This window comes from Rhinatrema bivittatum, chromosome 1 (genome assembly GCF_901001135.1).
Source record: "Rhinatrema bivittatum chromosome 1, aRhiBiv1.1, whole genome shotgun sequence".
Classification (NCBI taxonomy): Eukaryota; Metazoa; Chordata; class Amphibia; order Gymnophiona; family Rhinatrematidae; genus Rhinatrema; species Rhinatrema bivittatum.
In genome coordinates, this window is record NC_042615.1 from 587,060,308 (window position 1) to 587,086,566 (window position 26,259).

A 26,259-nucleotide genomic window follows, 5' to 3' on the forward strand; every position below is an offset into this window, starting at 1 on the left:
TGCTTGGCCCTAAAACTGCAGGTGAAAGAGAGGGTCCGCAGGGCAGCCTGATTAAAATAAATAGAAACCGGGAAGGGGAGGGGGCCTGACCTGTGCACTCACCATACTTTTATTTCATTTAGGATGGACTTTGTTGGGAGGGGGCTATGGCCCAACAGGGCCTTATAATCAAATTTGGGGAGGGGTGAGGGCGACAGTGCTACTGAACCAGATATCTTCTGGGATGGGGCCAACATATACCTACGTACGTGGCGATTTTATACCTTGCGAAAGCAGCATGCGTACCTGAGCATATTTACTTCTCCTATCTATCAGGTGTAAGTCTGAATAAAACTATTTATAGCCAAATACAGATTGCGTGAGGGGTCCGGGTAAACTGAGGGGGAGTGCAGGCTAAAGAACCAAAGGGGTCTTGAGGACCTCGAGATAGAATGGGCACACTGGTGGACTGACTGATAAAACTGGTCATTTCCTTCATGTGTGCATCTTATAAAATGAGCTGACCTGCGCATATAAAAGCCGATAATTCCTGAGCAAACCACGCGAATAAAATCAGGAGCATATGGTACGCACTAGGCAAATTTTGTACAACACGTGCACACTTGCGCAGACGATATAAGCTCCTGCGAAAGTGGCCACATGCCCATTTATGCACACATGCTCCTTTAAAAGTTACTATCGAAATTCCCAAATGCTACCCAACACCAACTCCCCCCCCCCCCCCTTACCCAGATATTCCGCCCATCCTCTCAAACTTCCTCTCAAACGTGTCCCAAGCATGCCACAAATCCACCACAGCGATGGCTTTCTTGTAGCCCTGACGCAATTGTTACCGCTCTCGTTTTGGGTTGCGACTGCTGCTCCAGGCAGGTTACCCAAAGCCTTCTTGGAAGCGCAGTGCAGTTGTACGCTACTGCTGTGTTGGGATTAAGTGCCACTTTTGTTTTACTGTGGCTGGATGGCTTTGAATATTGCCCTACCATGCGTTACTTTGGCTATACACACAAAAATTGTCACACCAGCAAAGTTTCTTGAACCTGAATCTAATAGCAAGAGTCCTAAAATAACAAGATGCCCTGGAGGGCTAATGGTTATAGCTGAGTTGCTGAGCATTTTTACAAAGCTTTAGAGGGAAATGGTGGCTATTAAGGCCAAATCTTCTAGACAACTGTGGAGAAAAAGAGCATCAATCATAAGGCGACAGCTAGCTGAGAATGTCTGCTGCTGCTGCATTTCTTACCAAGCAGGGCAAATTACAAACGGGACTTATGTAACCGAGGAGCCAATGCAATGAAGTGCATTTCAGCCTTGCACACGGGTTTAACCTGCGACTGGACGTGCATTTTGGACGCACTGGACTAACATCCGATGCAGCAAACGGATTACCTTGTCCAAAATGCGCGTCCAAACAACCGTGTAGCTAATAGCGCTCGTCACAAGTAAATGTCATGTAGGTGAGGCTGTTAGCTATTACCCCCGATGCAAAAAATCACCGTGTGCCCGACGCGCACTTTTTAACACGGCAAATCTAACGCCGGCCCCGGTGCTGGCGTAAAGTCTTCCCGCGTGCCAAGGGCTCAAATAAAAAAAACACAAAAATTACTGATTTTCTGTGGTTCCTCCTACTTAGTAACGTTGCGCTACTAAGATCTACTCCTTGCGATGACTAAAAATTATTGAAAATTGAAAGGCTTGATGAAAAAACATTTTTGGGGGGTGCACAATATACAAACAATATACATGCTCCGGACCGTGTATATTGTGTTTATATATTGCGCCAGAGAATTATCTGCGGCGGGATAAAACGGACGCCTGTACTGAGCGACTATTTCCTCACCTGCTCACAGCCACGTCTCCTGGGCGTCCAAAGCCTTTTGAGTGCTAGGGATGCACAATTTATCCCTAGTGCTCCTTTTCAGCGCGGCAGCTCATTATAATATTGCAACGTGTGCCCAAGAGGAGCTTGCGCTCATTGAAAAAAACGGGTGCCCGGTTTGAACAGTCGTTTTTCGCGCATGATACTGCATCATCCCTGAAGTTGGCACATGGGGGGGGGGGGGGGAGGGGGGGAAGAAGGGTGGAATCTCCTGGGCTGCACTGGGTCAAATGACTGCCTCGGTATCAGGTCCAGGCAGCAGTAATGGCTCCAGGCAGCTATTTTAGTGCATGAGAAGGGCTTTTTCGCTCTTAAGGCAGTCTGTGGCTCTCCAACTTCATTGTGGGCAAGAGTGTACCTACTCAAATAACCACTCTGAGGCATGACAGACAATTTTGTTAAGAGCACAACAGTAAGGCTGTTGGGATGGCTGCTTCAGTGTCCCATAATTGTTCTAGACCACCGTGTTGGGCTTGGCAAAGTGGCCTGGGTTTAGAGTCAGCACCTTTATTAGGGGAAGTTAATATGGGTGTGAAAGTTAACGTAATACATTTTCTGAAACCTATCTGTCCTGTCTAATTTGTAAGTTCCATGGAGCAGGGATTCTCTCTTATGTGTGCCTATGCATCACTGCATATGTCCAGTAAAGCTACAGAAATGATAAGCTATAAGGAGACAAACATTATTGTCAAGGATTTTTTTACTTTAGAGTTTTTCTTTTCTGACTACCCAAATCAAAGCTTTCAATTATGTTAAGGTGTCGTTCTGAGCTCCCATGCCTCGTGCATAGAAGCAAGAAGACGTAAATTTTAATTTGTTATATGAAGAATTTAAAGTGACATTCCTACTGGTGACTATAAAAGTATTGAGAACCAGAGGAGGGTGAGGAAAATAGATATTTGGGATGGTTGAGCAAATATCTTATACAGGCCCGGCGCTTCCATAGGCAAACCAGGTGGTCACCTAGCGTGCCAATTATTAGAGGGCGGCTAAAAGCAACTGTGTGAGACCATGAGTGGAGCCCATCCTGCTCACACCCGAAGATAGGCCAGCAGTCTGCGAGCAGAGCTCATCCCACTCACAGCCGATATTAGAAGACAGGTTCGGTGGTGACGGTGGGGCTGCAAGTGCAGTCCATCCCACTCATGGTCAAAGGTAGGCCAGCAGGCTGCGAGTGGAGCCAATCCTGCTTGCGGCCGACATTAGCAGACAGGCCCAGTGGCGGTGGATCCACAAGCAGAAGACAGACAGAGGCCTGATAGCAGGGGTGCAGGTAGAGCCCATCTCTGTCTGTGGCAGAAAACAAGAAAGAGAGAGGCCTGAGAATGGCCGAAGACAGAAGTATGGTTTTACTATTGATGTTTTATATTTCTTGATTTTATTGTTTGATATTTTTGAAGAATGGCAATGTTTATGTTTTACTATTGTTGCACTGTATACAGAGTCTAGTGTCATGGTTTCCAGTTCAGTTTTTCTCTGCACATTTTTTTTTTACTTTATGGTCTCTTTATTCTGTATTTGGTGAGGGTTTGAATGTGTTCTGCATGAGTGATTGATTGAGGTATTTTGCTAGCGCAATGTTTCTCAATATTTCAAGCCCAGGGCATACCTACATTAACAAAAAGGTTTGATGATGCCCCCGACTTCTGCACAGGTCAACAATGCAGACCTTGCTTTTCCAAAAAAATATTTTTTTAAATTTCAGCACCTCCCACCCGAAAGAAAAACACAAGGAGGTAGCGTCTTCAGTCCATGCTGCTCTTTTTTCTTTTCAGAGGCGGCAGCAGCAGCAGCAGTGGAGCCACACTGAGGTGTGAAGAGAGCCACACAAAGCTTGGAATCTACAGGCTGCCAACCCTTGATTACTGAAAATGCATCGTTAAAGTTAAAAAAAGCAAACAAATGACCCATAATTTAAGAAGATACAAAACATGAACTGCCAGCATGGAAGGTCAACGTGTGCGACACAACACTGAAACACCTTTTCCAGTCTATACAATTTATTTTCTACATCATGGAATGGCAACTATGCCGCCCCTTTAGGTAGCATATACAAAATGCTCAGTACACAGCGGGATATCTGTTGAACTTACATCTCTAAATTAAAATGACCTCCATATTGCACTGGGTCAGATATGAAAAAATTTTCAAATTTCTGAAAACCCTTAGGGGTAGATTTTATAAAGTTCCACGTGGGCGTCCATGTGCGCGCACTACCCGGCACGTGCACATGGACGCCCGATTTTATAACACGTGCGCGCATGTTATAAAATCGGGGGTCAGCGCGCGCAACGGGGTGCACAATTGTGCACCCTGTGCGTGCCGACACCTGTGGCCTTCCCCAGTTCCCTCCCAGGCCGTTCCGATTTCAGAGCGGCCTGGGAGGGAACTTCCCAACCCCCTACCCTAACCTCCATTCCCCTTCCCCTAATCAACCCACCCCCTATCCCTGTCCTAATCCCCCCCCCCCAAAAAATTATTTTACCTGCTGTGCCTGCCTAGGGACAGGTGCAGGTTGACCGTGCTGGCACCCAGCTGGCACATAATCCTCTGACACAGTGGCAAATGGCCGATGTGCTGGAGGCCTCTGGCCCCAGCCCTTTCCCGAAGCCCCAGGACTTAAGACACGTCCCAGGGCTATAGGCCCGGTGTGCGTAGGGCTTTTAAAATCTACCCCTTAGTGTGTACTTGTATAATCATTGGTCAAAGTGAGCCTCTCAATATCTTTATTATAACTCACTCAAAAATGTTTATATATATTTTAAATAAATAAAATAAATAAATATATTTTTACATCTTTTTTTTTGCATGTAAAATATAGGATAAAAGACAAGCTAAACTTATCTTAAGCTTGCGCATTGATCAGTGACGTTTTATGATCATCAGTGCTGCAGAAATCTTAAGTAATCCTGTTAGGGTGTCTCTGGGGTATCTCGACATTGCTATGTTTCGGAGCCAATGTCCTTCCTCAGGAGTATATGTAAACATTACTTCTCCATATGTGATGTACAGCTTCTGCAAGGTTTTCCTCCCGATCGTGTGCACTGCTCGGTCTGCTGGCAGCTGGTTGTGAGTATGGCCCCTTTAGGTAGAGCACTGATGACAATGCACACCTTCCCCTTACATAGATCATTCAATATTCATTCTCTGTACTGCTTTCATTATTTTGTTTTAATTCATTTTTAATTTGGCCTTTTTACTGAGCCTTCAGCTGGGATGCTGCACAACAAATTACAAATGAGTGCAACAGGTCCTTATCCCATGCGCTTTTTAGCTAAGTGTGCACTTTAAGGCACTGGTCGACAGAGAAACTTTACTTCTTTACATCTTGCATTTATGGATTGCTTCTAAACGAATGTTCAAAGCAATTTACACCAAAATAAAACCACAAAATGGCTCTAAATTACAACAAGGGAGCTTTTTTTTTCAGTTTTTGTTTTTTCCCAGGAATTTCTCAAGGACAAAAATGATATTTACCTGGAAAAACGAGAAGTCATTTTTCCCCCCCACTGATTTCTTCTGCTTTTTGATTCTTATAATAAACACTTATAAATTCCAAGGAAAAATAAAATTAAAACTGAAACAAAGGCCCATAATTACATTTCCAGTAAAAACAATACAATGTTAAAACCTTTACAAGTCACCCTCCCCCTTTAGCTTGGTTCAGACATTAATCCTTCATGCCAGACCAGGTATTAAAGTCAATCACACTCTCCACTATAAGCTTTAGCAAACAGCCATGCCTTTACAGTTTTACAAAATCTGCCATAGTCCTCTTGTAGGGAAAGCTTCTGGGGAAAAGAATTCCACAGGGTTGGGGCTACTACTGACAAACTATGGCTCCTGGTCCTTTCCCAACACGAGCCACAGGACATTACATTCCCCCCACCCCAACCCTTTAACTGAGAGCTACCACTATTATCTGTTTGTTGGGTTTGATGCTGGACATTACCAATCACATTTTATCCCCATAGCCATCAATTGAAGGACTGCAAAAGAAAAAAGAGTTAAAGGTACATACTTCACGGAAAATATCTGAGGCCAACAGGGATTTGTATACCTCCATTTGAAGCTGGGCTGAATTACTAATGCACATAATGAGCTCTGTGTTTCACTTTGATTCATTTTGCCCTCTGGGATGCCGAGCAGTTCATTCAGAATTCAATCACTCTCGCTGTCTCTCCGGTGCATGATTTTGTAGAAAACATTAGAAGCCAAAAACTAGCAACCTTCCCCAGAAAGCAAAATTCCAAAAATGCAGTGAACAAAATGGAACATTAGTTTGATACTGAAACCTGGAAAAGAGCCAAGTGGGAGGATAAACCAGGGATAATATAAAAAAAAAGAAAAAAAGCCGCAGGACTCTAGGGTTTTTTTTTTAATCAATTCAATGTTTTAGCAATTGTTTACGCTCTATTTTACTCTCAATTATAACTAATCAAGAAACTAAAAGTCTCGTAGCCTGGCCCTCTCTGCGTCCTTCCACATGGACTATGTTAACCCAAACCACTTCATTATGATTGTCAAATGTTGAGCTTTGCATTAAGAAAGCAGAAGGGGTGGGGTGGGGGAACACTGATTTCTTACTATACGATACATTATCTAGAAAAAATATTTCTACTTGAATTTTTTAAGTTAGCATAAAATATGTTCAGATAAAGGACGACCATACATTTCGTTCTGGATTTCTTGCAGACTATGAAAGCTGAAGGGAGGTGCCTATGTGGTCTGGAGAGCCCATGTACATTTATCAACCTTGGAGAATCCTTATGTTTGTGCAATAAAAAAAGTGTCAGTTTTCTCCAGGACCAGCCCAGCTACCAGAACTGCAATACCAGACTCCTACTGCTGATAACACTTGTAGGAAGGAAAGCCACCCATGTGCAAACACCCTAACAGATTCATCTCTTTTCCTCCTTACCTACTACAAGGCTGACGACCCAGTCCATTTCGTAAGAAACACTGGATTGGGTCCTGCTTTTCTCGCTCATGCCTCAGAAGTATTTCGTGTGAGTTTCTGAGATAGCAAAACACTGATATGGGCACTGAAAAGCCAGGATGCTCTTTAAAGCATCTGGACCATCTAGATTCCTCAACGTACTCAACTTGTCTGTTTCTTGGCTTCTATCCCTTCGCCTAGATCTCTAGTCTTGTTATCCTAATATATATCATGTCTTATATTTTCACACGCTCTTAGATTAAATAACTTTTACTATGTTCATGCTTCATTAATTTTTCCTGTCTCCCCAGACTCTACTTTTGAGTTATTCAAGCACATTTTTGGCTCTTCACATAGAAAACATGATCCTGAATGCAATTTTGACAAGGTTCATGCCAGCTTCGCTCCAGAACATCATCATGGTGGGAGAAGCTTTAAAAATTCTTGAACACCAATCCTTTCTAACAGGCCGATACAGTATAGTTTGTGGGAGAGCGGGCGAGCACCCGCTCTCCCGGCACGCGCGCAGGCCACTCTCCTGTGCGCGCGATTTACTAAACCAAAATATTTAAAATTAGGGCCCGCAGTAAAAAGAGGCGCTAGGGACACTAGTGCGTCCCTAGCGCCTCTTTTTGGACAGGAGCGGCGGCTGTCAGCGAGTTTGACAGCCGATGCTCAATTTTGCTGGCGTCGGTTCTCATACCCACTGACAGCCACTGGTTCGGAAACCAGACGCCGGCAAAATTGAGCGTCTGGTTTTCAATCCGCAAGCCGCAGGCTGATTTAACTTTTTTTTTTTTTTAATTATTTTTAACTTTTGCGACCTCCGACTTAATATCGCCATGATATTAAGTCGGAGGGTGCACAGAAAAGCAGTGCGCTCCACCGGAGCACACTGTACTGTATCGGCCTGTATGAAACAAAATTACATGGGCTAAGTGCAGCCATTTTTCCTTTCATTTTCCTTAATGTTTCCTCTTGTTGTTCATAAGACATTATTTTGCTAATTGTGTTTCAAGAAGTAATTCTTGCATTTTGTTCTAAAATTTAATAAATATTAAAATAAAACAAAACAAAAACCACAAGTACAAATAAGATCAAAAAAGGGCAATCTTGAATGATTTCATTTGTTAGTGCTGTCAACTGCTTTACTGAGAAAAACATTTTATAAGCACCACTGCCTTGAAGCCAGGTGGTCACTTAGCATAAAAAAAAAAAAAAAAAAAAAAAAGAAACCCACCCTATAATGAAGCTTAAGTAGCCCTCCTAGGAACATGGTGCCATGCTAGACAAGGATCACACACTGTTCTTTCGCAGGAACAATTTCAGACTCTCAAAAGAGCTCCAGTCCCAAACAGGATACTTCCAATAAAAGTTGTTCTGGCAGCATCCGCTGGATTTTATTCAGTTTTTAAAAACTTCCATGGAGAAAACCCCTCAATGAGGCAGCCAACAAAACAGTAAAAGGTACTTACTGAAAATTGTGATTTGGGCTGTGAGTTGGACCTGTAAAAAAAACAAAAGAAAACAAACTGAGAAAAGGTTGAGCAATTAAGTCCTTGGACAATAGGTTTTAACTACAGCCTACATTTGTACAAGCGGCTACAGAGAACGCAATACAGCTCTTTCACAGGAAAATGCCTCCAGCGTCCTGCCAAGGCTCTGGGTTTCCTGCTCATAATTACACACTGTTTCTTAGAAAACCACAAATAAAAATCACAGAAACCTTCCCCCTCCTCTCCTGAAAACCTGAATGTACTCTATTTCTGCTAAACTACATTGGAAAAAAAAAAAAAAAAGAAGCCTACCCATTTTATATTACTGCAAGGAGACTTACCAAAATCTAACTGAGTCAGAATGCTCGGCCTACAACATGCCATGCAGCCACTGGTGATTTAATTATCAGTGCACAGTTAAGCATAGGCTCGGTCAGTACAATGACTCTTAAAGCAGGCTTCACTCAGTGCGCTGCTGCTTGCTAGAGATTTGCCCAACCTGTCTCAGGTCATGTTTCAGCAAATTAGGGACATATTTTAGCATTTTTATTGCTTCACTAAAGAAGTCCGAGGTAAGGCACACTACTTTCACATTTTACTCCACGAGAAGCCTTTTCTATGATCTGCATTACCACTGTGTATCATCATGGGAAAATAAAATTATGCATATATACTAGCGGCTGCACCCCTGGCTCACTTCGCTCACCAACACTGCTGGCGTGTGGGGGGCTCATGTCTGGGTAGGTGGGGGACACTGTTTTTTGTGTATGGGGTGGTTGTTGTGAATAGTGGTAGTGGTAGTGGTGAGTGGGGCTGGTAGGAGAGGGTGGGAGTGGTGTATGTGTGTAAAGGCCTTCTTACATGTGGGGTGTGTGTGTGTACGTGCGTGCACTCTTTACACCTTGCACTCTCCACTTTCCTCACCCGTGTGTGTGTGTGGGTGTTGATGAAGGAGAGGTTACGTAGGTGGGGAAGTGGTGTCACATGTGCGTGGAGTGATAGTGCTGCTATATGGGGTTTTCGGGGGGGGGGGGGTAGAGGTTGAGTGTGTGTATATATACATGCTTCCCTCCGAATCCCTGCACTCTCCACTTTCTCTCTCTCTATCCCCGGCCTACACCCTCCACTTCCTAACCCTCTCCTCCTCCACTGTGTATGTGTGTGTGTCTGTGTGGGAGGGAGTTGGTGGAAGTGGGTAGTGGGGGGTATGAGGGAGGTTGGGGTATGTATGTGGAGTGGGTTGGTGTGGGTGATGAATGTGTGGGGGTGGGGACACAGTGAGGGTGAGAGTGTATGGAGAGGAGGTAAAGGGAAGGAAGGAAGGCAGTGTGTCTCCATATGCACAATTTCCCTGTCATACTCTCCACTTGTCCCACTCCATGTTCCCTCTCCTCTCCTCTCTTCCCCCCTCCCCAACTCCCTCCTCTCCTTTCTCACTAATGTAACTCACCCCCATTCCTATCACCTCCTCAACTATCTCCTGTTTAACTTCTCTAAGTCATGATTACCCTCCTTCTCCTCTCCCCTTCTGTCCCCTCTTTCCACCTCCGGCCTAGTGTTCCTCTGCTTGTGGGTCCTGGGAAACCCCACGAGCCTTTCTACATCTATCGCTCCTCTTTTCTCTTCCTCTGGTAGGGTCTGGGAAACCCCAGAAGCCTTTCTGTTGCTGCCTCCCCTCCACCGCTGCTACAACGCCACTGGTGCTGACTCGGGTCCCGCATTGCCCGAAGCCTCCTGAATCATCATCTGCACTGTGCCGGCCGGAGCCCTCTGCTTCAGATGAGCTTTGCTACAAGAGTGCATGCACGGCTGCACAGCACTGCTCACCTTGGAGGGATGTGGGAGGAGAGTGTGGCGTGGTGGCACAGAGGATTTGTGGATAGGATTTATGTGGGCTGTGTGTGTATACATATTTGGAGGGGTTATGTGGGGGCATCGGGGTGTATGTGTTGGGTGGGCGTTGGTTTGTGGTTGCTGTGGTGGTGTGGGTGAGGGTGGAGGAGTGGGATGTATGAGGGGGCTGGTGGTGGTGTCAGTGGTATAAGGGTTGAGTGGGTGGCTTGTGTTGGCGCACAAGGGTGAGTAGGTATGTAGGGGCGAATGTTATGACTGGGTTTGTGGTTGTGTGTGACGTGTGGGTGGTAGCATGAGGTTAGCTGTGAGGAGTGTGTGTGTAGGTGGGTGGTATGTGGTGTACCTGGGAGGAGTGAGTCAGCGTGTGAAGTGTTGTTACATGGTTTGCAGTGATGCGAGTGGCTGTGGGGGTAGATATGTTTTTGTGGTGTGGGTGGTATGGGCTGTTGTGAGGGGGTGAATGCTTGCAGGAATGTGCATGTGGAGGTGTGGGGGGGGCATGTATGAGTGATATGTGATGGTGGTGTGAAGTGGGGTGTATGGTGTAGGTGACTGTGGTTAGGGGTCTATGGAAGGGATGTGTGGGTGGAGATGGGTGTGAGGGTATAATTTTGTGATGAGTCGCCGGGGTGGGGAAGGAAGGTTTGCGTGTGCTGTCCTGGTTTTGTCAATAAGCACCCATTATGCCTGTGCCTAGGGCAGCAAACTTTTACGGAAAGTAGGCTTGCTAAGGTTTGCTGCCTTCCAGCTCTGCTGAATCAGCAGAGAACAGCCCCCTGCTACCCTGTAACAGCCCCTTACAGGAGATGGGAGAGAAAATCATAAATCTGTCCTTGGAAGTGTGTTGTAACAGGGTTTGTGGTTGCATGGGACTGGAGGAAGTGGTTGCATTGTAGGTGGTGTATGATGTGGTGGTGGTATATCAGGGGTATGAGGGGGCTAGGGTGTGGTGGTGGTGTCAGTCGTGTGTGGTTGCCTGAGTGTTGCGAGTGTGATGTGAACGGCTGTGGGGAGGTTGTGTGGGGGTTTGGGAAGAGGTATCTCAGGATATATTTTTGTTGCAAGCTGATGGTGTCGGTGGTGTGAGGGGGTGAATGGTGTTGGGTGGGGGCAGAGGCGTGTTTGTGGGTTGCATGCACTGGGGATGCGGGGAGATCTGTGAGGTGTGTGGGGGGGAAGGCATTGAAGAACGTGGGGAGTGTGCAGGGGTGTGAACACTTTTCTCATTGCACTGCCCATTGTCGTCCTTTTTACTGTCTACTTCCTGACCCTTTCTTCCACCTTCCTGCACACACTCTCTCTGCATTTGTCCGCTGTCCACCCTCCCCACTCCATACTCTTGACCATGTGAGTAGCTGCTTAAGACTCAAGTTTCACAGGTTTTATTTGAGGGCTCATTCTCTACCTGCTGCTCACTCGGTCCATATCATCACGGACGTGGAGGATGTTGTAAAGCCCTGGTATGAGTTTGAATGTTTTGTTTGCCTCCTTCTGTCTGCCGTTTCTGCTGGCCCCTCAAGACTCTTATAGATGTCAAAATGCTGCAGCGTGCATTTATCTCCCATCCAGCAGCTTCTCTAGTCTCTCTCGCTCAGCATTTTTCTCCTGCTGGGGCTTGCCCTCCCATACTATTTGCAGATCCGTGCGTGCACTGGAGTGTGCACATATGCAATTACGCAGAAATGATCAGCCAGACCCCCTAATATACTGGCACACACATTTTATCATGCACTAATCATAATTTACATTCATGATTTCATAGAAACATATCATAGAAACATAGAAATGACGGCTGAAAAAGACAAATCGGCCCATCCAGTCTGCCCAGCAAGCTCCCACACTTATTTTCCCGTACTTATCTGTTTCATTATTTTCCCATACTTAACTGTCATCAACCACCAAGTTCAGGGCCCTTGTTGGTAACTGTTTGATTAGAATTTCCTGCCATCCCCTGTCATTGATGCAGAGAGTAATGTTGGAGTTGCATCAAAGGTGAAGCATAAGGCTTAATGTTTAAGGGTAGTAACCGCCGCATCAAGAAGTTACCCCGATGCTTGTTTACCCAGACTGCACAGATCAATGCCTTGTTGGATGTTGTCTGAATGTAAAACCTGTTTTCCACATTTCTCCCTACTGTTGAAGCAAAGAGCAGTGCTCATTTACCAACATGCTTACTGTATTTCACAGGCATCAGCTCAACCAATTGATTTTTTGAACAAGGCTTAATTTTCTAACACCAAATTTTGTACCGTATTGCTGAGCGTACCAATAAAACATGAGAGAGAGAGAGATGTAGGTATTTCTATAATAAACCATGAACATCAAAAAGACTCACCAAGCCTGACAAAGAGCACCCCTGTTGCAGTGATGGTCTTTAAACCATTCGTTGCCACACACTGGTAGTATCCTGTGTCAGTGGTGTCGAGATCCTGAATTCTTAAACGTGACCCGTAATCTGTCTTTCTTATGGTGATCCTCTTTGGTTCCTGTACCACCGGAGCATCGTTTTTTAGCCAGCGGATGTTGGGCAGAGGATTTCCTTCCACCCTGCAGTGCAGGGTTGCCGTCTGGCCCTGGACAATGGTGATATTGTTTACAGGTTCCACAAAAGTCAGAAAGTAACCTGGAAAAGGTGAGAGGTTAGAGAAGATCAAATTCCTGTTGGAGGATAGATAAGGACTATCCTAAAAGGCACTTTTTCTTCCTTTTTTTTTTTTAAACAGTTTTCTTTCAGATATTATATCTGCTTAAGTTAGATGCACAATGCACACAGTGTCTCCTTTTCAGGAACACTATTTATCTTAGAGTGTCAAATCAAAGAAGATCATCTCAATTGTTGCAATGTTCGGTCACAGATGCAAGATACTGTAAATCTTCCGAGGTTAAAAATAATTTTTCAACTAAAGTAGTAAGATCCTGCTTAAACTGTGAGTTTACAGAAATTGTGGATCCCACAATCTACAGTAATTTTCACTTTTTTTTTTTTTTAATTTTAAAGCAGATTGCAGGAAATTACCCCTTTACCTGAATGCTTCCCTTCCCTTCCTTCTGCTCCTCCCCATTACCCAGTGAGCCTTTGATCCTTTCTCCCACCCACCTCCCCACTCATCCCCAGACCTCACAGTAACAGCATCAGCAGCAAAGTGTGCAGGAACTGAGGCAGTGTATGCTTACAGGCCTCAACACTTTTCGGATTTCTTCCAGAAGACGGGGCCTGTGAGCATACACACACACTAGCTTACTCACTGCCTGCTGGTGATACCAACATGGCAGGAATGATTAGGGGATAGGAACAAGAGATGGGGAGAAAAAAAAAAAGAGGTCCAAGCATGGAGTATCTCACTTCAAGTCAGCTCCTTACTAACCAATGGCAAAGCAGTATGTACAGTGCCTGCTGGCATGGTCAAAAGGTGAGGTGAACGAAGCTATTATAGCCATCTTTCAGAAAGTGGAATGAGAATCCAAATGAACAAAACAGGAAAAAGCATAAGCACTGGCAAGTTAGACGCAAAGCATTGATAAGGCAGTCAAAAAGAGAATTTGAATAGAAAGTGGCTGAAGAGACAAAAACTCAAAATAAAAACATTTCTTTGAAGCAGGAAGCCTGTGAGAGAGTTGGTTGTAGCGTTAGTTGATTGAAATGGTAAACGGGCTCTTTGGAAAGACAAAGCCATAGCAGAAAGACTAAATTAATTCTTTGCTTTGGTGAGAAAGATGTGGCTGAGATACCACACGCCTGAAGCAGTATTTAATGGTGACTATTTGGAGCAACTGAAACAAATCACAGTGAACCTGGAAGATGTAATTTACTTAAAAGTTCTTACATTCTGCCTATATCAGACCAGCTTTACCAGGCTGATTAAATAAACATTTTATAAAACAAATGACATTAAAACCAAACAGCTGCCAGAATATATACATTTATATCTGCAGATATTATCCTAACACTGAGAGAAGGCTTCCTGAAAAAAGAGAGCTTTCAACTTTTTGCAGGACAATTTATAATCTGTGATTGGAGAATCCCAGGTAAAGCATTCCAATGATGGGAAAAGCCTGAAAACTAATCTCATGAAGAGGATGAGCCTGCCTAAGCGAAGGCACTACTGGTGATAACCCATTTGCAGAGCACAAACCTCGAGGAACACTCAGTGAAAAAAACATTATATAAGTAAGGTGTTCTTTTCTTTAAAAATCAAGGTATTTTAAATGCACAAGCTTTGTGACACGGACAGCCAATGTAGCTGCTCAAGCAATGGGGCTATGTACGTGCTACCTCCACTTCCCCCACAGAAACGAATAGGGCAGCAGAATTCTGTAGCATCTGTAAGGCTCTGATTTGACACTTGGGCAATCCTGCATAAAAGTGCATTGCACTAATTGATTGTAGTTAACACAAAAGCTTGCATGATAGTTTTAAAATTGTTCCTCATCAAAATATATTTCAAACACCTCAAAATGTTCTCAATGTTACCTTCACTTGAGGTTCAAACAAAATCTAATTGAGATCCCAAATCCTTGGCAACATCAACAAAGGGCAAGGATGTACCATGGGCTGTAACTCTTTTACACATGCCTGGAATAGGAATGAGATATTCATAAGACCTCTGTTTTAGCCAAGCTCAACATTACATGATTACTTCTCATCCAAGAATTTACAGCATTCAAGCAATGGGAAAGCAAATTCAAGCAGGATGAAAGACAGTCCTGCACCGGGAAAAATAACTGAATATCATCTGCATAAATCTTATAAAGAGTGGCACATGCATCCAAGATCTGACAGAGCAGCTGTACATAAATATTAAACAGAGCAGATGATAGTGCAGATCCTTAAGAGACCCCAGTTTCAAGCACGTACCAGGAGGATTGTCATTGGCCCAAACTAACCTGGTGCTTCCTGTCAGACAAAAATGATGTGAACCAGCAAAGAACATACCACTATCCCCAGCTCGTGCATCCTCTGCAACAAAATAGTATGGGCTTACTTTGACAAAAAGCAGCTGAGATGGCTAATAAAAACCGCAGTTACAGTGCAACCATGATTTTAAACAAATCAGAGAAAATACTTGTTCACTCAACACACAATTAAACCCTGGAATTCATTGCCAGAGGATGTGGTAAAGCATAGCTGGATTTATGTTTAAATCTTTTTATTAATAATATCAACAAAATGAGAATAACCTCAACAAGAATCCACTAGCATATTGTAATTTTATTTTATTTATTTATTTAAAGTCTCTTTTATACCGATATCCGTTCGCACATCACATCGGTTTACAATTAAACAGGAACAGTTGGGCAGAGCCCTTACATATAACAGAGAAATACAAGTTAACTTTTTGGGCAGGGCCCTTACATGTAACTGAAAACAAAAGGCTAAAACAGGGATAGGGGATAGAGCTGACTATGCGGGGCAAAGTCATTAAAATCAATAAATATATACAGCAGAAATCACTATATACGTATAACCGAAACTATATACATAGCTATGAACATAAATAACAAAGTCAATGTACAAAATCAACAGGCATAAGGCGAATTCTTAGACATAGATTCTTAGTCATATAGGCGATTCTTAGTCATATAGGCGATTCTTAGTCAATAATGAATCAAGAGTTGCAACCTGTTGGATTGGACTCTGATCTCAACAGGAGCGTATCATACAAAGAAAAGCTGGAACAGAACATTGCACATAAAAGCCCTGTCCCCCCCACCCTCCCCACCAATCGCAGATGAGAGTCCTTTATTCAAAAGGTCCTTTAAACTTCTAACCCGGATAGGTAATGAATCCAAATAAGGGAGCCAAATGGATAGAATTTTCTGCTTCTTAATAGGATGGCTATGTCTTTTCAGCACTAATTCCATGGTTAACAGAAGGTGAATGGCATTTCTCCAAAAGCCAAAGGAAAGGTCCTTTCCCTGCCTCCAGTAATGCAAGATGGTGTTGCGGGTGCCCAGCAAAGCCTTTGAAATCCACAGCCGTTGCTCTTCGGTGTAAGCTCTAGCCAGAGGGAAAAGGCCAAAAACAGCAGGTTGTACAGAAAAAGGCAATTGTAATGACAGACAGGCCGATACAATACAGACGTGCTAAAAAAGTGCGTCTGCTTTGGGCGTCCGCTCTTTTAACATGCCCACAACACGATTTCTTAGACGCACGATACAGTATTCATATAAGACACAAATCACAATGGCACCAAAAAAGCAGGCATAGGTCAAAAAGGAGCGTCCATAACACTACTGATTTTACTGTATCTGACGTCCATACAGTATCCAGCGCGCACTGGAGAATGCGTCAAACTTCTGTCAAAAGGGCATACATGTCAAATATAATAAATAATAGCAAATAAGAGTTTCCAATTTTTCATTTCATAGTTAACTTCTCATAGCTCCCCCACCATGACGTCAACTGGCGTGTCATAATCCTGCCTGGGAGGTACATAAATCGCTGCTCAGAGTAAGACTGTCCTTTTCTATTTGGTTCAAACTGGGTCAGTATTATATATAGACTGGTCTGAACTGGTGCTTTTCATATTAGAGCAATAAGAAGATCAACATCATCATCCCTTAAATTTCAACAGGTAAGAGACGCAGTCATAGATGCTCCTTTCCCCAGGCCACAGTTTGGCTTGGGAGGTCCAGCACAGGCACGTAACAGTTGCCTGGAGCCACGGATGTCCAGGAATGAAGAGGAAACCTCCATGCTCAGTGGCCCTGCTACTTTTCCGGGCACTCATGGCTTGGGTGCTCTGGCACAGCCCCGTAATGGATGCCCGGAGCCATGGACGTCCAGGAAAGAAGCAGGAACCTCCATGCTTGGTGGCCCTGCTACCTTTCCGGACGCTCACAGCTCGGGCACTCCGGCACAGGCCCGTAATGGATGCCCAGAGCCTTGGACGTCCAGGAAAGAAGCAGGAACCTCCATGATCGGTAGCTCCGCTACCTTTCCAGGCGCTCACGGCTCGGGTGCTCCAGCAGATATGTTGATGCTGTCCACGTGCCCTGCTTCTTTGTTGTGACCATTAACTGCATGTACCAGTGTCTGTTAATACTAGCCATGCGGCCGCTATTGTTCTTCTTTCACTAATTCAATTTTTTCTGGGTTTTTTTTCATTCAGATACAGATTGTCACGGCGGCAAAACGTAGCATTTCTCAGGTGGAGAGAGAGGCTGGAGATCTGCAAGAGCAGGCAGGCACTATAGATAAAAACCTGCTTCCAAAAGCCCTGAAAATTAGGACAGAACCAGAAGGGGTGCCCCAGGGTTCCCCTGTTTGATCATACATTTATTACATAGATCAGAGTCAGTTAGTCCCATAAGCATAGCTGGATTTAATAACAGTTTATGGAGAAAAAGTCCATAAACTGTTATTAGCTAGATAAATCCTTCTGGGAAAAGCCAATGCTTATCCCTAGGCGTTAAGCAGCATAGAATCTATCTATTTGGGATCCTGCCAGGTACTTGTGACTTAGATTTAGCCATTGTTGAAAAAACAGGATGCTGGGCTTGATGGCCCATTGCTCTGACCCAGTATGGCATGTCTTATATTCTTATGTACCGCTATTAATATTACCTTTATGTACTTTTGTCTATCTTGTCCAATGCTCAGTCAGACTATTTGAAGTTTATCCCGCAATTAAAATAGGGTCTTAAAATGAAGCAATTGTCTACAGGATTTCCAGGATAGCTTCCATTTTCTTGCAGAACTGAGCAGCCTCCGAGTAGGGAGGACCACATGCAGGCAGCTGATTAAGGGTCAGAGAATCATAAGGGAGTGGAGAAAAAAAGTCATTCCTGTATGCATGAGATGCTATGGTCCTAGAAGAGGAAACTACAAAAAGTACCAAGCGCTATTACAATGGTACACCCATGGCAAGGCTTTGCATTTCAATAGGGGCAATAAACGATGAATTTTAAGACCGCGCGCGTGCGCTCACACGTGTGCGCGTTTGCCGGCTCGCACACATGGAAGCAGCAATTTTATAACATACACGTGTAATTGTGCGCCTGTTATAACATCAGCTATACACGCATACATATGCGCACAACTTTACACTAAAGCGTGCATGTGCGTGCAAATGATGCCTCAATTGCGTAAGCGGGGTGGATTTTACTAGATATGCATGCAGACGCAATTACTCATTTCCCCAGTTTGTTCCCAGTTTGCCCCAGTAAAGGAGAGGACTCCCTAAACCCCCTAGCTAACTTGCCTCCCTTTTACACTATTAGCTCCAACCCGTAAAACCCCACTGACTAGCCTAGTTTTATTTTTTTATTTTATTGTATGCCATCCATAGCAGACGTAACGCGGCGTGCGCTTGTGCACGTGAATACTTACGCCCAGATTCGGCCCGCCCATGATCTGTCCCACGCCCCGCCCCCGCGATTTGTGCGAGTTGCAGGAGATGCGGTTTTTAAAATCTGTGTGGCGCACGCCGGGCTGAGTCGCTCGCATATCTCCTGGCTTCGGTGCACGCAGGGCTTTTAAAATCCACCAGCAACATTTTAGCGCACCATCGACTCAAAAAGGGAAGGACCATGCTGTTTGAAGAGCATCTCATCTGAATGTTCGGTTTAAACATCAAACTCTAAATAATTCCTATACAGTATTACATTTATTGCACTACAGAGATGAAAAAAAAATCCTGGTTGCCCAGGCAACCGCACTTTTATTCCTAGCACCTGCTGGCGGTCTCTCAGCCCAAGGGCCCTAGCCAGCGGGAGAGATGCAGCTGCAGGCTGGTGGCATCATGGCTGCGGAGAGCAGGAGGTGCTGGCCTGGCAGAACCTCAGGGGTGGGGTCTCCAAATGGGTTAATTTTGCACATCCCTTAACAGGCATGAACCTCTCACGTAAGCCAGGGGTATGCAGAGGCTGATCTCAATCTCTCAAATTTATTGCCAATGCCTTTCTTAATACTTCCCTTATGCCAAAGAGAGCTTCGTTCTGCAGTTCAAAATGTGTAATATGTACAGGCAGCACGGTCTGCATGCACTCGGATGTTCATTTTAATCAGGCCAGCGACGCCCAATACAATTTGGGCAATTTCCTGTATCTTTCTGTGGAGAGAGGGAGGTTGGAAAGCAGAGATATGGAGGTAGGAGAGAATGTGATCAAGAAACTGAGGGGAAAAGGGAAGAAGAAGAAGCTGGGAGGAGGACAGGAAGAGGAACTGCTTGGTGGAAGGGAAGCACTGAAAAAAGCAAGGCTCCTAAAAGCAAATAAAAGGACAGAAAGCCCTAAAAGCAAAGCCACATATTGCTCCCTCCTCCCCAGAAAATAAGAAGCAGAAAGAGAAAAGGGAAACAAAGTAAAGAAAGATTAAGCAGAGAATTATAAGGAAAAAAAATCGTATTTTCCCCCGATATAAGGAAAAAAATGTGTATTTTCCCCCGCTCCTTTGTGCCTAAATTTTCTAGATTTTATTTTTCACCTTTGTCACTACACAAACTGAGCAGCAAATATCTGTGGTTTTAATTTCTCACATATTCTTTAGCTAGGCCAAGCTATTTCTCAGCATCCACTTGACAAAACAGGGAATGTGACTTTTACCTGAATACCCTTATTGCAGCCATGAAGTAGTACTGATCTCATGGCCATCACAAAATAAATCGAGCAGGAATAATTCCTTGGGTAGACTGCCGTGCGGCCTGAAGCTCCTGAAACCGGCAGCATTAGCAAACATCGCAGCAGGGCTGGCCAAAACACGGCGGCCTCATTTAAACATACACAAAATATTTTATTAAAGCACAATGTATTAGGACTATGAGTAATACAGGTTTACTGGAACCATTGCCCTTGCTTCTTTTTTGTGAGGCAGATAAGAGTTTCAGGAATTAAAACACATGATTATTTCTGGTTTTCCATCTAAGCTCAATTGAAAAGAATATATGGTTCTCTATTGCAAAGCAGTCTTGAAGATTACATAATATAAAATTGATTTAATCTGCAAAATGCTCTTTTTTTTTTTTTTTAAAGTGATTTTTGTGGCTTGGGAACATTAATCCGGTCCAGTACTGCGTGCATCTCACAGAGGGGTAGAAATGGTAAGCAGTAGGCAGTCGGGAGCTGAGGCACACGAGAAACAACGCTATTTGTCATGCTGATACAGACTGCGTATAATGACCCGATAGACTCTGCTAGAAGCATTTATTTCTGGGACCAAGGTCACTTGCCTGCAGCCCCCTCCCCTCCCGGGCAGGATTTCAGCCCCGCAGTTTCCTGGGAAATGATTTTTTTTTTGTTCATATTACACAGGACTTCACTTGTGAGCCAAAAGTAATAAATCCTGTTCTTTACTTAAAGCAATCATCAGTCACACTTGGCACATTATTCTAAATATTATTTTTAAACCTCTCCAATTGTAAAAAAAAAAAACATATTAAATCTGTTTTATTCTTAGGTCTGTCTGTTGCATGTGTAACAAATCATCAACTGGAAAGCCAAGAACAGTGTTTCCCAGAGGCACACCTAACAAGCCTGGTTTTCAAAATCTCCACAATGAATATGCATGAGATAGATTTGCATATACTGGGTATGCAAATCTATCTCATGCATATTCATTGTGGCAATCCTGAAAACCTGACTGGCTTGCTCTACCTCCAAGAGAGGAATGGGTAACACTGGCCTAGAACTGTGCTCATCTTTGGATTCTGACCCCTTGACCTCTCCCCACCACCAGCATAGTACAAGGTTCTTTTTAGGGAGATTCCAAGAGACCCTCTGAAAGCAAACTATTGTGGATGGAAGACCTGGCAAACTCTGAAAATATGTTTTGTAAAAGCTCTGCAATATATATATATTCATAACTGAAACATTTCGTTACCCCATTAACTGCTCACCGAATACTGACAAAAAGTTGAGAAACCTACTCTTATGGGAGATTTACCCTCGAGCTCATTCCTCCAAGTAATGTGTGTGTGAGAACTGGAAGCATCTTTAGAAAAGGGGGCCCTGAACGGTGCCACTATCATGCAGATTCTCAACTTGCAGCCAGGACTCCCGGTGTGCACTCAAACTGTTCACGCACAACAGTTGTGACAACAAGGTGAAAATCCAGTTCAGCAGCCTCTCTCTCTCTGTGTGCTCTTGATTTATAGTGTTCTGACTCGCGGCAGGACCGTGCAAGCCTCAAGAGTCTGCCGTGAACCAGAGCACTTTATTGTCGACACCTGGTGCTTTTATCCACAAATACTGGCACCATAAACTTCCACATTTTTTTTTAATCCTAATTTATCTAAACAATGACTGTGTCAGTATTTCTGTCAGCAGCAGGACGCAACAGAGACATCGAGTGTTAATATATCACTCTACCACCAACCGAGAACGGCCGTTCTTATTACTGTCTATTCCCTATTCTGGTAAAACAAATCCCCTCTACCCCCACCCCCAAGGCTCTGGCGAGGCCTCAGAGGTGATATGGAGTGGAGTGAAGTGAAATGTAGAATGTGTTTTTCTTGGCAGAGGGAACCATAATAGGCTACAGTACCTGACTATATAAGGCTACACAGTGTGCTGGATGTTTAAATTAGTAGGAACAGGGAAGGTGACATAAGTCGTTCCGTGAGCATTGAAAAAGAAAAAAAAAAAATCAAATCTGGTCTAAACGTCTGGCACATGCAGCTACAATATCAACACCCCATGCCCTGTGCATGATGACATTTTCCCAGAGAGAGAAAATGGAGAAAAACCTTTTAGTACACCAGGGCCTTAAAATGAAGAAAGATGTTCTCCAGGTAAAAAAGTACGCAGTCTCAGCCAATGGACCCGAGGATCTGATTAACGCAATCCCCCTCCAGAAGAGAGGAGGGCAGCATGCAGAATCCTGCCCTGACGACGACGCCGCACCTGTTCTGTGGATAAGAGGAAGCGCGCTCCAGTTTCCAGTGCCGTTGATCCAGCACACCTTCCACGAGCCACTAGGATTACCGACAGGAACGTGAAGACAATTCAAAATTCAAACACACTACGAGGCCTATGGGTTTCGTGCTCCACGCATCCGTACCCGCAGCTCTCATTTTATCTCAGCTTGGGAATCTTCACACAGTAAAAGCAGCAACCTCAGAAGCAAATCACTATATCAGCAGGCAGGTAAAGTAAAGATCATTAAGACTGCTTTTTTGCTTTGCTATTTAGCACTTTCCAGATGATGAATATGTGCATGAACATTTCTACCACTTAGATCTATAGTAAAGGAATGTAGCTAAGCAAATCAGCCGCTCTGGTAGCTTTTAAGTCATATAATGTAACCATAAAAGTGTAAAAACGTTAACATAAAACGTAACAGTAGGTGCAAAGGGGGTCACAGAGTCTCCACAGGCCCTCAGTGTGAGGTTAGCGAGAGTAGGAGTGGTGAAGGTGTTTGGCATTCCCCAGTGGAAGGAGACCTCATGGTTCGGGGTTCGTCCAGTCTCTCCCCTTTAAGGAAGACTGCCTGCACGGTCTCCTGTCCTGGGAAGGTGGGCGGGACCCAGGTCTTCAGGGCTTGGGAGCCTGTTACTGTCTCAGGGTCCAAGAACCAGAGATGGTCTCGAGGAAGAGAGACAGAGACCTTTCCCTACCACTCAGCTGTCCAGGGAGATTGCTGGAAGTTTCCTAGCTGGAGTCATAAGGAGAACTGCCAGGCTTGGGGACAGCTATCTGAGGAGAGCAGCAGCCAGAGACTCTTCTATCCCGTCTGTTTACTATAGGGGAGCATCGAGTTCCAGTATTCAGGAGTCCAGAGATGCAGGTATTTACCAGGGGAAGCACCAAGAGATCACCTGCTGTCAGGGTGTGCAGCTGTACTACTGAGACTGATTCATTTTTCTGCACTGAATGTGCACTGAATGAAAGTGTCCACAGTGACCTCACCCGCAATCAGGAACAACACTTGCAGAGGTGGTGTGTGTGTGTTTCTTCTACTGGATAGCTGCAGAGGATGTTGAGAAGATAAGCCTGCCTTCCCCCGGAGAAGAGCCTGGGAGCTGGAATGGCCCATGAGCTCCCACACGAGCTCCTGCGGGGGCTGCAGAATGGAAAGCTAGGAATAAGACCATTGGGTATCTCAGAAGAGCCGAGAAGCAGGCAAGCTGATGATGTTCTGAGCAATCTACTAGCGCTGCCGTTTAAAGCAGCAGTGCCTCCTAGTCAGTGAGCACAATGTGGAGCCAAAAATAGGTTTTTAAGGCAGCGATCCTCACCTTTACCACGCTGAGCCACTACACCTCCTCCAGTAACTTTATGTGGGCTATAAAGCCCCGCCCTGTGCTTAAAAAATGAATTGTTCAGTTATTTCAGCCATCCTAAGAGAATACTTTTACCCACTGAAAACATAACAAATGCAAACATTTTTCTGGCTCCTCTTCTCTACAGCCTCTCTTCTCTTCGCAGCAGTGGGAATGGTGGCTTTTCTCCCCGCCCGCTCCTCTCTCCTATATAGCAGTGAAGGGGCGGTTTGTTTATCCGGGGGGCTCCTTTAGCAGGCGTGGAGCGGGTGCTTTATATCCTCTCCCTTGTTCAGTGGCAAGTGAGGCCGCTGGTTCCTCTGCACTTTGCAGGCAGCAGGGTTGCAAACAGAGGCAGATGGCCACACCTATTCCCGGCTCCTCAGCAGCTGCGCAGGGAAGAGGAGGGGCCCACGCGCTGCTGCTGCTGCTTCCTGCAACGTTGGTACCAGGGTGATTCTGACCATCTGGCCTCATATCCTCTCTTGCCTGTGATGTGACTGCATGCCCCAAGTTGAGAATCATTGTTCTGGAAAGATGGAAAATCATCTTGCACCAACAGACACAGTCAGAGGCCAAGAAAACACAACCGAAAGATACAGAAATAGTCTCAGTTGTTTTAGCTTCCCTGGCCTGATTAAAAAGAGCTTCCAAGTGCACCTCAGTACGTTGCCTGTAAATATTATACCTTACAAGCTCCAAAAAAAAAAAAAAAAAAAAAGAGGTTCTTTTTGATACAATGCAAGTATTAAGCTGAGGACTAGCAGTAAATCTCAGTGATTAAGATCATACGAGCGAGGTTCACTCCTGTGACGGGTACGTGCAAAACAAACCCCTTTGGAGACCATTATTTTCTTCAATTCCAGTTTTTTGGTACGTTTTTGCCGGTCTGTTCCTTTTTCTTTTTTTTTAAAAGCTTGAACAAAACACTATTTTGTTTCCTCTGATTCCTTAAAACCTCTTGCTCCAGGCAAATTTCAACTTTGCAGCAAGTACAAAACACTGCTGCTTTAAACTCTTCACCCTGAAAAGAAATGAAGCCCAGTCAGATTACTACTAAGTTTAGCAAAGAAACACCAATCAGCTGGAAATTGGCAGCACCAGAACGCTGGGTTACAGATTTCCCTGCCATGGGGAAAAGAGACTGAGAGGTATACAAGTACCGCACGTCCCGCAGAAGAGCGCCAACGTTTTGCTTCCTCTGTGTGTAGGTTAACTTTCGTACACCTACAGCAAAAGCCATTCGGAAAATCGCAGAGCATCGCTAGGCATAGGACTCTCTACAGAACTTGCATGGAATATAGAGAAACACGATACCACGCAGGGCCAAGATACAGCCACCCTGATGGAAGTATTAGAGTATTAGAGAGTTTGAATCACGAGTTTTTCCCTGTTTTTAAAGATCTTTAGAAGAGGAGACTTCAATTTACCTTGGTATCAAGTAATAAATATTTTAACCTGTTGAACTACAGGATTTGATGATGTCCCCTTGTAAATAGCCTATGGAAAAACTCTGGAAGGTTAGTGGCACACTCTTTCCCTTTATCTGTTAATGTGTGTGTTTTCTGTTTGGCGGCTTCACTTCCTCCATAGAGGATACACTGCATTGGTTTGACATTTAAATTTCCCTCAGTTTGCAGTAATTATACAGCAGCACAGCCAAACATTTCTTCCAATGCCCTGTTATTTTGGAATCCACTTTAGACGACCTATAATAATCTACATGGATTTTCTACATGAAATGGAAAAGTAAACCAAAAACGTATCCTAGTGCCTTCTCCATTATTCCAAGGTCTGCTGTGATAAGAGGCATTTAGCAGCATGTTCTGATGACTGCCTCATCGCAACGACGGCAGATTCTGGAGCAGCACATACAAGGTCAGCGCAGGCTATGGTGCTGTGATAAAGGCAGCAATTGCGGATTCTAGTTCAGAAGCCAACACTTTTTTTCTTCTGGCGTCCTCTCTTATTTGGTGCACGATCTAATACAGTGCCATGTTCCCCATTCCCTCTGGACCACCACCATACCGTTGCTTATGACTCCCCCCTTTTGCTCCACAACATAACCCACGTGCAAATTTTTCGAGCTCCTGGAAGCTTAAAAAGCAAAACAAAAATGAAACCATGGGTGCATTTTTTTTTTTTTTTTTAGTAAATGTCTTTTTTTTTTTCCCCCTTCCATCTAGGACCCACAGCAAGCTCACAGAGCGCACACCTCGTCCTGTGTCCACAAGCCCCTCTGCGCACCTTTGTCGTGCTCACACACTGAAAACCCGTGGCTGCAGGCTTCCAGGATCCTCTTCGGATGGAATGGTGCTCCGCACAAGAGCAAACTGTAATCACATAACGTCACTTTTCCATGAACACACCAAAAAGAATACGGCAACCCAACCAGCCTCCAGACCAGTAACAAAACATGTATTATACTTGCATTTCAACTGTGTGTTTTTATTCAGGAACCCAAGTACCACATCTACTAACCGCAGATTTGTGAAACTCCAGCAGATTTATTAGCCTGCTAGAGCAAATGCATAAATAGGAAAAGAGGGAAGGAAAAGGCTCTATAATAATCTTTTTCTTCCCCTGCTTGCAATATTGAAACAGTACTACTAGCCTACAAATGATAAACATACTGGATATCAACAATTATATTTATTTTGGGACTGTGACATTTGGTCAGAGAACAAAGAAGTTTCACCAAAAGAAACATTTATCTTTGTCCTGCTCAGGCCCAAAGTTAGGCGTTAATTTCTGCCGGCACCGGGAAAGTGTACAGAAAAGCAGTAAAAACTGCTTTTCTGTACACCCTCCGACTTAATATCATGGCGATATTAAGTCGCCATGATATAAGTTCGGAAACCGGACGCTCAATTTTGCCGGCGTCCGGTTTCCGAA

General features: G+C 44.4%; 1 protein-coding gene across 1 annotated transcript in view; it reads right to left on the bottom strand.

The window, feature by feature from the left end:
• The window catches only part of ROR2 (receptor tyrosine kinase like orphan receptor 2), a 427,542-nt gene that overhangs the window by 66,106 nt on the left and 335,177 nt on the right, over positions 1–26,259 (bottom strand). Inside the window, exons 3-4 of the mRNA XM_029618794.1 lie at positions 12,501–12,788; positions 8,291–8,321 (exon numbers count right to left, since the gene is read on the bottom strand). Of these exons, the coding sequence (XP_029474654.1) occupies positions 8,291–8,321; positions 12,501–12,788 (319 nt within the window). The remainder of the gene's footprint in view (positions 1–8,290; positions 8,322–12,500; positions 12,789–26,259) is intronic.